At 50.9% G+C, this 16,100-nt stretch overlaps 1 protein-coding gene across 1 annotated transcript; it reads right to left on the bottom strand.

The window, feature by feature from the left end:
* Positions 1-218: 218 nt before the first annotated feature.
* Positions 219-15,906, bottom strand: TOX4 (TOX high mobility group box family member 4). Its single transcript, XM_079951582.1, has 9 exons — positions 15,775-15,906; positions 11,149-11,217; positions 10,198-10,440; positions 8,107-8,370; positions 6,694-6,972; positions 5,128-5,208; positions 3,085-3,780; positions 1,876-2,039; positions 219-596 (listed from the first exon to the last, which is right to left on the bottom strand). Exons 1-9 carry the CDS (start codon positions 15,778-15,780, stop codon positions 533-535), a joined length of 1,866 nt encoding a protein of 621 aa, XP_079807708.1. The 5' UTR covers positions 15,781-15,906; the 3' UTR covers positions 219-532.
* Positions 15,907-16,100: the final 194 nt, after the last annotated feature.

Below are 16,100 nucleotides of genomic sequence, written 5' to 3'. Positions count from 1 at the left end.
TGGAGTCTGAAGGTAGAGGGCTGCTGCACTTCTACGCTCGTGCCAAGCAAAACAAGATGCCCAGCTTTGGGGCAAGACACTGCCCACCCTTTTCCAATCCATTTGGTGGGAGGACGTTCCTAAATTGTAGAGACTTTCTATTTGCTCACCCGCGGCGGAAGGACGGCTCCTATCTCCGCCCACCGCCTCCTGCAAAACAGCACATAGCAGGCCCTGGCCAATATCCCTCTTCCAGCTTTAATTGGCTCCATCAACAGAAACATACCAAGGGATAGTGTATAGAAAAAAATAATAATAAAGGGGGAAGGGAGGAAGGGAAGTCCGCAGCACCCAACCGGGATGGCGTCTTCGCTTGTCGATGGTCTTCGGCCGATGGAGCGAATCCTGCCCGCCCAGCCCCATCCCACAGTAGCATGGCGATTTGTGTTTTTTTATGTTTTTGATCGTCCTTGGAAAAAAGTGTACGTAGGAACGCGAAACTGTCGTTTCCCCAACCCCGCCCCTGCTGCTTCCGCCGCAAAAGGGCCGGGGGTTATTTCACAAAGACAACGTTGTTGTTGGAATTGCGGGAGGCCAGCCAAGCTAGAAACACATCCCTGTGAATGAGAGAGAGACAGAAGCAGAGGTTTAGTCAAGAGGCAGGAAGTATATGCAGCAGCAGTTCCTGCAGGTGCAAAGATCCTTACTCTAAAAACTTGCACAACAGGAGTGGGGAGCCGGTGAACCTCCAGTATCTTGCCTAGCACTGACTGGGAGATATATGTACAGTGGTGCGCCGCAGGACGAACGCCTCGCAAGACGGAAAACCCGCTAGACGAAAGGGTTTTCCGTTTTGGAGGCGCTTCGCAAAACGAATTTCCCTATGGGGTTGCTTCGCAAGACGAAAATGTTCCCGTGGGGAGTTCCCGCGGGGGTTTTCGCTTTTTTCGCCCTTTTCCTAAGCCGCTAAGCCGCTTATCAGCTGATCCGCTAAAAGCCGCTAGACCGCTAATAGCGCTAATCCGCTAAGCTGTCAATGGGCTTGCTTCGCAAGACGAAAAAACTGCTAGACGAAGAGAATCGCGGAACGGATTCTTTTCGTCTTGCGAGGCACCACTGTATTTAAAAATGCACTTTATTACATGTCCCGCCCCCCGCCCCCCAAGAGCTGGCAGCGGCCCTCCTTTTTTCACAGCAACCTGTGCTTGGGTTCAGTCTCGGTCCGCCCTCATAACCTGAGCTTGCCATTACAAAGAAGCGATGGCAGCAGTGTGTCTTGCTGTGTGCCATTTGCAGTGCATTGCTGAACTGGATGTTCAATAATGAAGATCTGGCGGATGCTTCTCCCTGATCTGACTGGCTTGCACATCTTCATTCCCTGCTCCCAAACCACGTGGCTTGGCTTTGCTGAGGCAGCTGAAACTATTTACTCTGTGTATTCAAGTAGGACTGGTGTGTGTGTGCGTGTGTGTTTGTATTGCTCCCTCATTTGTCTGCCAAGTGTCTAGTCCTCACAGAGGAAGAGGATAGACTGTACACCCTCTGTTATCAGACTTGAAAACCCATTGTTCAGCCCAGAGACTGAGGTCCAGCTCCAAGGGCCTTCTGGCGGTTCCCTCCCTGCGAGAAGTGGTTACAGGGAACCAGGCAGAGGGCCTTCTCGGTGGTGGCGCCCGCCCTGTGGAACGCCCTCCCATCAAATGTCAAGGAAAGAAACAACTATCTGACTTTTAGAAGACATCTGAAGGCAACCCTGTTTAGGGAAGTTTTTAATGTTTGATGTTTTATCGCTTTTTAAACATTCTGTTGGGAGTGCCCAGAGTGGCTGGGGAAACCCAGCCAGATGGGCGGGGTATTATGATTATTATTATTAGGCAGCCCTGGCTGCCCACCCACCTGCAATGTTTAACCACACACTCGTTGCTGCAATACTCGTTGTCCCATTCACTGTTGGCCACCGGAGGGTTATCGCAGCCTGCGCGGACGCAGCGAGGGTGCGGAGACAAGGCCACAGGCGATTCAGACACTAGCTCCACGTGCATCGGTGTCGGAGACTCCACCTGGGGCGGGGGAGAAAAAACTAAAGTAACTATGTGCCTTGTTGGATTTAGTCAGTCGTGCGCCTGGGGCAAGTAAACCTCGATTCCAAGCAATCAGGAGAGAAACATACATAGCAAAGAGTCTCATTTTCCTCCCCCTTCTGTGCTATTGTTCTCAGGCCAATGTGAGAATGGGATGCAGGACTCAGACGGGCCCTTGGCCTGATCCAGCAGCCAGGCTCTTCTTTTGTGTGTGTGTGTGTGTGTGTGTGTGTGTGTGTGTGTGTGTGTGTATAGGCTCACTTGCACCCTGGTCCAGTTCCGAGGACCTTCTGGAGGTTTCCTCACTGAGATAAATGAAGTTACAGGGAACCAGGCAGAGGGCCTTCTCGGTGGTGGCACCTGCCCCGTGGGACATCCTCCCATCAGTTGTCAGAGATAAACAATCATACGACTTTGAGAAGATAAATAAATCTAATTAAATTAAATTAAATTAAATTGAGACGTTTCCTCCTATAATTAATAAGTCCGTAAGTCCCATGAAGTAAAAGCAAATTAAGATGCTCAGGGGTCCTCTTGGATTGACCCAGAAACTCGATTATAAGAGTTTCTGGCACGCATACATATTTATGTATGCAACCACGGCTGCTCCGATGTTATTGGCCCAGAGATGGAAAGAAGATAAAAGTCCCTACCAGAGAAGAATGGCAGCTCAAGTTGCTGGATTATGCCAAAATGGCTAAAACGACTGAGAATCAGAAATCGGGAAGGCCAAAATTTTAATAAGGAATAGGGAAAATTAATTATTCCTCTAAAAAACCATTGTAACCAATCAAAATCGTTAGTAGGGTCGGAATAACACTTGTAGTTTAATGGTGAACTTTGGACATAACAGAGAGATAAAAGATTTGGAGGATTATAAAAGATTCTCTGGAAACTCGTTTCTGTGTTGTATGTTGGATATGGACTGTAAAACTTTAATCTGAAAAACCAAATAAATAAAAGTTTCCTACATGCAAGCAAGCAAGCAAGCAAGCACCCGCCCACCCGGCTCAGCGCTCCTCACCTCCGGCACAACGTCTACGGGCTCTGGGGAAGCTTGGAGTTCGGCGCTGGGCCTCTCGGGGCTGCCTTCTTCCGTCCGCAGGGCGATGGGCTGGATCTGCAGGGCGGGTGGGGGCAGGATCTTGATCTGCAAGGGCGGCGGCGGCTGCTGCAGGTTGAGGCGCACTTTCTGCTGCAGAGGCGGCTGCTGCATGGCCTGCAGGGGGGGCGGCTGTTGCAGGATGGCAACCGGCTGGGCCGGCGGCTGCTGGGGCATCTGCTGCAGGGGCGGGGGCTGGAGCCGCGGCAAGTGCATGGAAGTGGCCGCCGCCGCTGCCGCCAGCACCGAGCGGGTGACGATCTGGGTGGTGCCCGTGCCGGCCTGCAGCTGCCCCAGCTGGATGCCGCGCGATGTGACCATGGTGGCGGGGATGACCGTCACCACGCCGCCCTGCGAGGTGACGGCCAGGGAGGACGGCAGCATCTGCTTGGGGATGATGATCTTGGTGATGCTGGTCTGGCCCCCCGCCTGGGGCCCGCCCCCCGAGGTCACCACCACGGTGGGCTGCGTCGAGACGACGGTCGGGGCAGGAGGGGGGCTCTCCAGGGCCGGCGGGGTGGGCGGCATCGGGGCCGGGGGGGAGGCGGACTCCACGGCGGGGGCCGGCTGCTCGGAAGGCGAGGAGATGGGGTCCAGTTCCACCGTTTCTACAACCGTCTGCGGGGTGGAGGGGAAGAGAAGAGTCAGGAAGCTGGGGGGAAAACAATCTAGGGGGGTTTTGGGGTCGCAATGCAGGCGGCGACTGGTCAAGCTTCCAAAAGAAAAGAGAAGTCAAGGAAGGGGGGAAGGGGAAGGCACAGAAAGCTCTATTATTGGGGGCAGCTGATCTTCTGCTTCCTATTCTGCCCCCGAAGAAGCGTCACGAAAAGGTCCCTTCCCAAGGGAAGAAGAAGAGTTTGGATTTGATATCCCACTTTATCACTACCCAAAGGATTCTCAAAGCGGCCAACATTCTCCTTTCCCTTCCTCCCCCACAACAAACACTCTGTGAGGTGAGTGGGGCTGAGAGACTTCAGAGAAGTGTGACTGGCCCAAGGTCACCCAGCAGCTGCATGTGGAGGAGCGGGGAAGCGAACCCAGTTCCACAGATTACGAGACTACTGCTCTTAACCACTACACCACACTGGGAGGGAGGAAATAGCTGCTCCTGACCCGATCCAGTTAAGAGAAGGGTGGGCAAGCCAGGAGTGTTGTGTTTTCTCCTCTACTTCTCCGCAGGCACCTAAGAAGTGGTCTCTAGTTACACCACCGATTGGGCCGCCAGAGGAGATGCACATCAGCAGCAGAGCCCATGTAGGAAGTCCCACCTTCGATGCTTGGCGTCTCCAGGGAACAGGTGACAGGAACATAGGAACTGGCCACACCCACTGGTCCATCTAGCTTAGTTTCCCCCAAACTTTGGTCTCCAGTTGTTTGGGGAATACCATTCCCATCATCTTTGACCACTGGTCTTGCTAGCTAGGGATGATAGGAGCTGTAGTCCAAAAACAGCTGGAGACCCAAGTCTGGGAAACACTGAGCTAGCTCACTACTTTCTACGCTGGGTAGCAGTGGCTTTCCAGGGATTCGGGGCAGGAATCTTTTCCCAGCCCTGCCTGGAGATGCTGAGAATGGCACCTGAAACATTCTGTATTCAGAGCAGATGCTCTCCCAACTGAGCGACGGCCCTTTAAGCGATGGGACAGAAGATCCCTCTCCTTTTTTCAGCCTGGAAAGCCACTGCAGGACAGTTCTGGGCGGAAGGACAGGCTTTTCTAGCCTTTGCAATCCTGGTACCTTAAATTTGGAGAACAACTCCCATCAGACAGCATGGCTGGGGTTGATGGGAGTTGTAGTCCAAAGGAATCCAAAGGCACCAGGTTGGCAAAGGCTGTTCTGTCTGGAAGAAGGGTAGTTTTCTAGGTTTCTTGCTGTGTCCATTGAGGCAGGAGAGGAGAGAGCAGGACAGCTTCACACTCCTGCAGTCCTGGGAATGGCAGAGGCAAGAAGGCTCATCTCTCTTACCTGGCACTCCTGGTTGTCACGGTAGGCCGCCAGCGCTTTCAGGTACTCCTTCTTTGCTGCCTCCGTTTTCCGCTTGTACACCTGGCAGGGAGAGAGGAAGGAAGGCTGTGGCAGAGGCTCCCTGTTTAAACCACACTGCTTTGCCGCACCCCTCTGACGCACCCCAAATTGTTAGGGAAAGCAGAACTACAGACTGCAGCAAGGACAGGCAAACCACAGACATTGCTTAGCAAAAAGCCTGCGAAGATCAAGAATTACAGAGATGGAAGGGACTCTGAGGATCATCTAGTCCAACCCCCTGCAATGTAGAAATATGCAGCTGTCCCACATGGGGATCAAACCTGCAACCTCGGCATTATCAGCACCATGCTCTAACCAACTGAGCTATCCTGGCTGATCATTCCATTCCTTCAAAAGAAGCATGTGATCAACCGAATAAAACGTCTTGCAATTACTCATGCATATTGTTGCATTTTTTTAAAAAAAATGGAAGAAGAGGAATTCCTACGGGGAAGACTTTTCAAAGATGAACGCTGCAGTTTGCATTCTCTTTAAAAAAAGTGATCTCTTTAGAAACACAAAGTTGGACAGGACCTTGGAGGTCTCTATGCAATGCAAAATCTACAACAACAGGGGTGAGCAAACCTATGCGGCTGTCAGATGCTACTGGCTGGGGTGAAACAAGCTTTTGGATCAATTACCTTTCGGATTACAAAATTACCATAGGGGAGTGGGATTGTGGGGAATGGAATAACCTGACAAAAGAAAATGGAGATTACTACTGCATGAAATTCCCCGGAGACCCACTCCCCAAGGAGGAAGAGAAGAAACTACGAAAGAACCCAACAAGGGACAAGGAGGTGTGCGACTACAAACAAGAACAAGAAAATCTGCAGAGGAGGCATAGAAGTGACTTGAGAGCCTCGGACATTAGAACACCAGATTGATGGACATGATGTAATGGGTAGAAAGGACTGACATAACCCGAAACCAGGAAGAAGGGACGTTGGATAAAATAAGGAGAATTTCTTTTTGTATATATTTTTTTGTTTCTGGAATTAGTGTAATACTAATTGAAATATCAGAATGTGCTGGAAAGGAATTAATTGGCTTTAGCAGAAAGGCTTGAAGGAGTTACATAGAATTATGGTTTAATTTTGAAATTTTATGATTTTGAAGGTAAAATAAGGTTAATGAAATTAATGTTAAATAAAGATAGATTGTTATGAAAAATTATTTAAACAAAATTTTTTGCTATGTACTTTTTTGGCTTTTATATGTTTTTACTTTTTATCTTTTTGTATCTTTGAAAATCTGAATAAATATTACTTTAAGAAAAAAAAAAAGATGCTACTGGCTGGGGCCACAATCCAAAGCAGCTCCCCCTCCCTCTGTAAGGGCAACGCTGCACGTTCACGATCTCCCCAATGTTTCTGCTTTGCTCCTTTGCAGCTATAGCCTCCTCCTCAACCCCTCAGCAATGCTGTCCCCCCCAAAAAAAACCGCCCTCCCCAGCCCCTCCCACTTCACCCTCCCTCCCTGCTGCCCAACCCCCTTGGCACGCACTTGCTTCTGCTCCTCCCCCAAGCTGTCCCACATGGAGGCGACAATCTTGGAGACCTCGCCGAAGGTGGCTTTGGGGTTCTGCCCCTTGATGGCCGCCTGCGTGTCGCGGAAGAAGAGAGCATAGGCCGAAACGGGCTTCTGGGGCTCGTTGGGGTCTTTTTTCTTCTTCTGCTTCTTGGCTGGCTTCTGCTTCTTCCCCACGTCCACCGCCACCACGGGTGCCACGACCGGCGCAGGGGCCGCCAGGGCCATCACCGCCGGCTTGGCGACGGAAACTTGCTGCAAGGACAGAGAGGGAGAGGGTCGGAAACGGGCTCCACGGGGCAGAAGGCACGGTGGTGGCAGCAGCAGCTAGGGGGGATTCGCCCACGGGGGGGGGGCCGGTAGAGAACCAATTCCGCTTTGCTCAGTGCATAATCCCAAACCGTTCCCTCCACCCACCCGGATCTCATCAAGGATGATAAGGAATAGACGGAAAAGGCAAGCAGGCAAACGGCAGCTAAGCTGGTCTGGCAGCATTCAAATCAATTGAAAGGAAATGGCCTAACCACAGCGCAGGAGAGGAAGTGGGCCACTTTCGCATGAAACAACGGGCGTTTGAAAGAAAAAAATGGAATGGAGAGGCCCTCGCTTTTAAAATGGATGGGGAAACCTGCAGTCACCCAGAGGTTGCCGGACGACAACTGCCAGCCCAGCCCACTCTCTTTCTCTCACCATTGAGGCTGCGAGGAGTTGGAGCCTAGCCGCACTGGGAGAGTCCTGGGTTAAGCACAGCAAGATGTCCTGGGCAATAGCCCCCAAACCAAAATAGCCGAGAGCCTGCATGGGGCAACAGGTGGATTGAATTCACCACCTGCTCACCTGACCCAGATGGTCATGGAAGCATAGAATTTTAGAGCTGAAAATGACCCTAAACACATCCATGACAGACGGCCATCCAATTTCTGCTTAAAATTGGAAATGGAATGGGGAAGGCTGACTTATTGTGTTTGTTTTTTAATCTTGCCCTCCTCCAAAGAAGTTCAGGGCAATGTACATGCTCCCCTCCCCTCTTCTTTTATCTTGGCAACCCCCCTGTGAAGTAGGACAGGGCAGTGACAGATCAAAGATCACCTGGTGAGTCTCATGGCAGGGGATCTGGACCTCGTGCCATCCCAGTCTGACACCCTAGCCCCAAAGTGGGAAACTTTTCTCCTTTTTTTTGTAGCCTGAGGCAACATGCCCTGGTGGAGGAACCTTCCAGGGGCCACATATCAGTGATGGGTGGGCAGGGCCAGAGGCAAAGCAAGCAGAGCAATGGCGCTCATGTTCCATCCATGCAAAATCAAGAGGATTCTGCACATGCGCAAACCGACTCTGGACACCAGCCGTTCAGGCTGGGACACCCCTGAATGCCGTCAAGCCAAAACTCACCCGCCGGATCTCTTCCGTCTCTTCCTCGTGCATGGAACTGGTGGGCGAGGGGGTGGGCGAGAGCCGCTCCTCGGGCGACTGGGCTGCGGGCGGCAGGATGGCACTGCCCCCCAGGCTGAGGCCCAGCTGCGAACTGAGCTCTGACTGGTCAATGGTGGTCAGCTGGCCATGCCCCATCAAACCGGAGCTGATGTCCGCCATGGGCACATCGATGGTGACGGGCGGGTTGGCGCTGTATTGCGTCCCCATGGGGTGGTCCAAATCCTGCAGAGGGAGAATTCAGGGTCGTGTCAATGGTTATAGAAAGGCAGAAATCTGTGCAACGGTCTGGCCCTCGGGTAAGAAAGATGCCCAACAGCTCCTGTCCCTTCCGATTTGGGAAAAAACCAAACAGTAGCAACCTAAGAAGTGTTTCCTGGAAAAGGCCAATGGCCTAACTAGTCCAGCATCCTGTTCTCACAGTGGCTAACCAGAAACAAGATCCCTCTCTCCTCCTGCGGCATTACTGCCTCTGGCCATGGAAGCAGAGCATAGCAGCCACTGATAGCCTTCTCCTGCAAGGAGTCCCTTGCATTGTGTATCCTCCCGTTTCACTTGGGCTGAAGTGTAGAGAGCAGCGCACGTCTCGGCCAAAGCCCTCTGCGCTTGTCAGAGGGTTTGGGGGAGAACCAGGAGCTTATCTTGTTTGCTGATAACAGCAGCACACCAGACTCCTGCCATTTCCTGCTGTGCAAGGAAGACGCTGGTGAAAGAAGGAAATTCAACCCCTCAGCAAACGACCCTGACCAGCCTGAATCTGTTTATTATTGGAGCCTAATTACTTACATGTTTTTAAATGGGTGCGTGAATTAATAGAATGTTTAATTGCACAATGGCGCTGACTGAAAAGCCCCAAGCAAATGGGGTTTGGCGACGGGATGCTTGGAAGGAATGGCTGGCTGGAAACTGGAATAGGAGCACTCCCACTAAGAGGAAGAATACGCTGCAACATTTTGTTGCAGGTCCCACTTATAAATACTCCTCCTCCTCCTGTCTGTCTCTGGTGTCTTTTTGGTGCTTAGCAACTTTCTGTTGAGCCAGGCCATTGGCCCACCTAGCTCAGTATCATCAACACTGATTGGCAGCAGCTCTCTAGGGTTGCTGGCAAGTCATCTTTCCCAGCCCTACCGGGAAATGCCGGGGATTGAACCTGGGACCTTTCTGCATGCAAGGCAGATGATCTTCCACTGAGCTACAGCTCCACTGAAGACCCTCCTTTTCTTAGCAAGTCTTTTAAGTGTGATCTGTATCTAAGCCTGCATCTGTACTGGATGTAAACTTGTTTTTACAAATTGAAGTATTTTCTAAAAAATTGTTAGAATCATTTTATATATATATGCGACATATGAAATTGGGCAGTTGCTTTTGCCACTGACATTTTCATTGCTTGGACATTTTTTGGGAAGCAACTGAGGAATGGAACACGGAGCCAGTGTAGTGTCATGGATAGATTGTCAGGCTAAGATCCAGGAGAGACCAGGGTTCAAATCCTCGACTTGGCCATGAAACTCACTGGGTGACCTTGGGCCAGTCACTGCCTTGCACTCTATCCTACCTCACAGGGCTGTTGTGGAGAGAACCATGCACGCCACCTTGGGCTCCTTGGAGGGAAAGGGGGGCCGCGAAGGCAACAAACTGAGGACTTCTAAACAGAATCATGCAATGTGGAGATTGGCAACTAGCTGAAGTGAATTGCAACACTGACAGAAGCCGCCCCTCTCTCACACACCAATGTTTGCTGCAGCCAGAATGGCACAAAGATGATTTCTGGAATCGTGTTGGGGGAAACAGCTTGGACACTTCTGGCATTTTCCTCCCCACCTCCTGAAGCAAGCTCCACGAGAAGGTGGGGCAGTTCCCCTCCATGACAGCTAGGAATTGAACCAACTTGCCCTGGCCTGGAAGAATCCCTCAAAGGGTATGGGCAAATCGAAAGCTAAGACACAATAACCCACAAACTGGATTTTGCCCCAGAAGATACTGCGCTGCCCACCAGGGGAGTCATATGATGACTGCATGCACTCTCAAAACTATGTAAGGCAGGGTACTCACCATGGCCAGGCCCCCGCTCAGCAGTCCCCCACCTTGCTCCATGAGACCAGGGCTGATGCCCACAGGTATGTCAAGCGCCTGCACCCCATACTGGGCAGAAAAAGTGGTGTCTGGGGCAGTCACAGGGTCACCCAGGTCCTCAAAGTGGCCAACCACGTCAGAAACGGCCAGGGAGGGGTCAGCGTCCAGCGTGATGGGCGGGATCTCAAACTCTTCATCCCCCAGGCTTGGCGTGTGGAAGGTCTGAGCAAAAGGGAGGGAGGAAAACAGAGAAAGAGAGACTTTGATGCAGATGTACAAACTTAGGAAAGGCACACTACACTAGATCAGATGTTGTCCATCCAGCCCGCTATGGTCTATTCTGAGCCAAGAGGCCCTTTAGGGTCCCTGCTGGTGTAGCGGTTAGGGTGTCTGACTAGGACCTGGGAGACCCGAGTTCAAATCCCCCACTTGGCTGTGAAGCTCGCTGGGTGACGTTGAGCCGGTCACCGCCTCTCAGCTTAATGTACCTCACAGGGTTGTTGTGGAGAGGGGGAAAGAGCCATATGTGCCAGGAAAGGTGGGATGTGAAAGCAAAAATAAATAATAAAAAACGACACTTATTTAACGATGCTTCTTAAGTTCTGATTTTCAGAACAAGGCGATTCTCAATTTGCAAGCTTTTTAAGCTTCAAAGAGGAATACACAGAGCAAAAAGTCTTGCCTCGGGTAAACACCAAAGCCTGCTCTCCCCCTTGTTTTCATTCTCCGGGGTCTCAGACAAGAGGACAGTTCCTTGAAACTGGAGGCACCAGAAATTGAACCAGGAGCCGTGTACACAACAAAGCATTTGGTCTGCTGCAAGCTGCAGGTGGCAACATCTCCCCGGTTCCTGCCATCCAGCACTGTCATTCCACGCTCTCCACCGCCAACTGCCCTGCACCCTCAGCCCCTGCAAGCAGCCAAACTCACCTCAGCCCCTGACAAAAAGGGGTGCGCTGTCCCGGTGATAGCCAGATAATTCTCATTTCCTCCAGGGAACTTAGGGGGAGAAAGGAAAATATTAGCAATCCTTTTATTTATTTTTCTTCCACCACAAATGCAGCCTCACCCCAAGTCCAATATAACCAGACAAATCCATGGTGTAGCGCCACTCACACTTTGGGAACTCGTAAAACCATCACTTGTGGCCTCCACCTCTACATTCTTAAAAAGCTCATTAGTCAGAAGTTGATACTGAATAGGAACGAAGGAAGCCACCTTAAAAGGAGTCATGCCACTGGTCTATCTATCTCAGTACTGTCTACACCAGGGGTTGTCAACCTGGTCCCTGCCGCCCACTAGTGGGCATTTCAGAATTCTAGGTGGGAGGTAGGGGGTTCCACAGCACAAGCTGAATCCTCCTTCCATTGAGCACTGGTGGGCGCTAAGGAAATTTTACCATCAATAAAGATGCATTAGTGGGTGGTAGGTATAAAAAGGTTGACTACCCCTGGTCTGGGATGCGGGTGGCGCTGTGGGTTAAACAACAGAGCCTAGGGATTGCCGATTAGAAGCTTGGCAGTTCGAATCCCCACAACAGGGTGAGCTCCCGTTGCTGGGTCCCTGTTCCTGCCAACCTAGCAGTTCAAAACCACGCAGTGCAAGTATATAATTAGGTACCGCTCCGGCGGGAAGGTAAACAGCGTTTCTGTGCGCTGCTGTGGTTCACCAGAAGCGGCTTAGTCATGCTAGCCACATGACCCGGAGTCTGCGGACAAATGCTGGCTTCCTCGGCCAGTAAAGTGAGATGAGCACCGCAACCCCAGTCGTCCGCAACTGGACCTAGTGGTCAGGGGTCCCTTTGCCTTTACCCCTGGTCTACACCGACTAGCAGCCGTTCTCCGTGGTTTCAGGCAGGAGTTTCTCCCAGCCCTACCTCGGGATAAGAACTCGTAAGAGCCCTGCTAGATCAGAGAAACAGCCCCTCTAGGCCAGCATACTGTTCTCACAGTGGCCAACAAGATGCCTGCAGGAAACCCACAAGCAGGACCCAAGCACAAGAGCCCTCTCCCCTCCTGTGGTTTTCAGCAACTGATATTCAGAAGCACTGATGACTCCAATTGTGGCTAGTAACCTCCTCTCCCACGAATTTGTTCAACTCTCTTTCAAAAGTCGGTGGCCATCACTGCCTCCTTTGGCAGCAAGTTCCATAGTTTAATTACGTGCTGTGTGAAGAAGTGCTGTCTTTTACCCAACATTCAGTTTTACTGAATGCCCACAAAACCCACCCTTTGAGTTAAGTTAGGCTAAGAGACAGTATAATTGCCCAGGGACATCTAATGCAGCTTTGTGGTTGAGCAGCAAAGGAATTTCAACCTGGACCTCCCTGGGCCTAGCCTTGCCACGCTACCACACCGAGAATAATGCTGTTTTAAAAGTCACACAATATATTAATATGCCAAGATGTCTGAAATAAGGATGGAGCTATGTAGAGGCACTAACTAGCTTCACGGTTTTCCCCACATTGTGATTTTTGCATAGCACACACAGACACACATCATGATTCACGATATATTGCCAGGTCAAAAATTATAAAACTGATTATCACGATATGGACATCAAACCAGTTCCGAATGATATATAGGTACATCACCAAGTAGTGGGGGAATGAAAATGTCATCTATGGTGCCAAGGCTGTCCCCATGCTTTCACCCACTGGCCTCACCCAAGGTCCAAAGCAGAGTGTCACCAGCCCACATTTTTTTTTATAAAAAACACATTCAAACTACTGCTGAGCCTTTAGCGGGCATCAGCACACAAAAAGCTTTTCGCAGCACTGAGACCAGCATTTTCTCCTGCTAATGTCTGCAAATCGAGCAGCTGTTTAAGAAAGCACAGCAGCAGAGGCCAGTAATCTTACTGAAGCAGAAGCCAAGAAGCTTAACAGCCCAATCCATCACTCTACCCAATTGCTACGCTCTGAACCCCTGGTGCTGTGCAGTTATTGTATAATGATTTGGGGGGGGGGGTGCTGCATCCCTCGAGTGTTGCTGCCAGTCAGAGTAGAAAACTAGATGGGCTTATCATTCGACTCAGTAAAAGGCAGCTTTGTATATTCATGTTCCCCATGCCAAATGAATGAATGAAGGAATGAATGAATGGAAGAGACACGGCTGAAAGGGACTCTAGCATTTTCAGAGTTCCCGCCCTCCTCTATGCAGAGGGCCAGACTGGGGTTTGTGTGCACAAGCATCAAAACTCACTGCTGAACATTCCTGCCCCAATGCTCCAGGTCCTGGATAACCATAATCTTAATGGGTGTGGGAGGAAGTATGCTGCAGTTGCCTAGCAACCGCACAAGGAGATCCTCAGCCTCTTCTCATGGCAAGGGCACAACATGTGGATTCCATGATTGCAATATCTGCTTAAACACAGAGGGTTGTGTTTTTGAGCCCCAGTGGAGCCACTATAATTTAAGCAGCCAGGACGGCTGAGGTGCCTACAAAGTCACCATCTCCCCTGAGTTATGGGTTCAAATCCTATTCCTGACAAGTAACATTTAAACTGACTGCAGCTCAGAGACAGAGGAAACTGTTTCCTGGTAGAAGGTCCCAGGTTCAGTGCCCAGCATCTCCAGGTAGGGTTGGGATTGTTCCCTGCCTGAAACCTTGGAGATCGACTGCCAGTCAAGTGTGGGCAACGTTGAGCAAGATGAACCAGTGGTCTGACTCAATATAAGACAGTTCCCTATGCTCTAACAGAGCAGAGTTGAAAAATAATAAAACACGGTGGAATTCCTATTCAGTGCTTCTGAACACACACATAGATCCAAGCACAAATGTGAATTTAGAACTTCTTGAGCCTTCCTGCCACTTCAGACTCCCTGATTTACAGCCCCCTAAACACAGGTCCATATGCTGTAAGCAGGTCTGTTGCAAGGACAACTACCTGTAGTCAATTTTAAGGTCAGGTAATCATTTCATGCAGAGGCATCTTGTAATAAGCAGCGTCAGTGAGCTAAATGAGTGGTACTTTGACCTTCATCCAAGCACATGCTTCAAGGCACTCCTTGGATGCAGGTAGTCCCAAGGTGCCCTGCCCAAGATGAACAATGACATCACTGCCTCACACAGTTTTGAAAGAATATAAAGTGCAACTGAGCATACTATGAGAGGAAACATCTACAGTAATCATGCAGCTCAACTGTATTCCAAGCTAACATGATCAGACCGGATACAACAAGGGGTAGGGCAGCCTTCACCAATTTGATTCCCTCAAGATGTTTTGGACTATACTCCCATCACTCCCAGCCGGCATGGCCAGGCTAGCTGGGGCTCATGGGAGTCGTAGCGGAAACCATCTGAAGGTAAATAGGTTGGCAAAGGCATGTGTAGTTGGCACACAACTTCAGGTTCAGAAGAGCCCAGAGGTCACTGGATCCAACTGTCTGTCCCGGCCAAGCAGGGCACATCTTACACTCAAGCCACACCAATGGGACTAACAAATGTCAAAAGGATGACGTGCAAGCGGTTACAAGTGTGCAACGCCAAGGTGCTCATGGACATAACACCAGATGGACCATACAGACCAAACTATAGGAGAACAGCTATATGCAAAATTAGTTCCTACCCAATCTATCCTGGGATAGGTAGATATTCTTTCCTGGAGAGATCAAGACTGAACAAATGACATTCAACTGATTTCCTCCCCAAAACAAACTTATATGGACTCAAGTATATTCTGATAAACATTTTATTGCCATTTTGGGGGTATTTAAGATGTGTGCATGTGATGTGGAGAAGAGACACAGAAGGAAGATCACAGGCTTTTAGAGAACAAATGCCATTTTTGTGCACATGTAAGGTAGGACAATCTGCAAAGAGCAACCCATGCCACATTTATCCATGTTACTAGGAGTGAAGCACCCACAATGGGGGGTGGGGGGTGGGAATCCACAGCTGGCATCAGTACAAGATGCAAGCTGAACTTATTCTACTCTAACCAAGCACAATCCAAGGACTGAACTTTCACCTTTGTGCCCCGGAATGAACTCCATTAAATATTAACTTGCTGCCTGGTGGAACTCTCACCCCCACTTCCAAGGCATCCCCTTCCCTGCAAAGACATCCCCTTTCTCCCCACACCCTTCCTCAAACGTCCCCAACTGTGTCATATCTCTGGTGTGGGGATGAGCTGGCCAGTGGCTATTAGCCAAAAGAGCTAGAGGGGTCCTCCACATCCACTCAAATGCCAAGAAGAGGAGAAGAGATTTGGGGGGGGGGGTAAGAAGTTAGGAAGATGGACAAGCTAGGAGAGGCCAAGTTGGGCCCAAGGCAACTGCTGAACCCCGCACCCCTCCCCTCTTTTGCCTTCAGTTGGGCTCCATAAGGAAACGTTGGAAGGTACCAAACACACAATTGGGGGGGGGAGATACACTGCACCCCCTGATAACCTCAGCCCCATCCCCTTCCTCCCCAGCCCCATATTATGCCCTTTCCCTCCACAGAGCGAATCCCACGGGGACCCTGTTTAAAAGGCAAGGGGGACCCACCGTCACCCACCCCACCCCCCAGCGTGGTTGTCCCAGGGTCCCTACCGCCAGTTAGGCTCTCTTACCTCCATGGCCACAGCCTCAGAGCCTCGCCGAAGAGAGGGGGAGACCCCGCCGCACTCTCCCCCTCCCCCCGTCTTTCTTCCCCAGCTCCTCAACCGGAACCGGAAAGCCCTTCCGCCCACCCGACCTCAGGCCAGGAACGCGCGTCACTTCCGCCCGGCCTTCCCTCCGCTGTTATTTATTACTTCTCTGAGGGGAACTATTGGGGCAAATTTCCTTCCCACTCGGCCCCCCACGGTCGGACGGCCGCGGCTCTTTCTCTGAACACGCCCGCCTGAGCCGTTGAGGAGGAGATGCTAGAGCCGAGTCGAGGGGGAGGCTAGAGCGT

The sequence above is a fragment of the Podarcis cretensis genome (assembly GCF_951804945.1).
Source record: "Podarcis cretensis genome assembly, chromosome: 13".
Lineage (NCBI taxonomy): Eukaryota > Metazoa > Chordata > Lepidosauria > Squamata > Lacertidae > Podarcis > Podarcis cretensis.
Note: the sequence above shows the minus strand (reverse complement) of the source record. Positions and strands in the feature narration are given on the sequence as shown.

What these genes read in the sequence shown, in the direction of transcription:
- TOX4 (XM_079951582.1), bottom strand. An exon ending in CCTTTTTGTCAGGGGCTGAG is followed by an intron (nt 10,441 to 11,148) that starts GTGAGTTTGGCT and finishes CCTTTTGCTCAG; the next exon opens with ACCTTCCACACGCCAAGCCT. An exon ending in TGAGCGGGGGCCTGGCCATG is followed by an intron (nt 8,371 to 10,197) that starts GTGAGTACCCTG and finishes CTCCCTCTGCAG; the next exon opens with GATTTGGACCACCCCATGGG.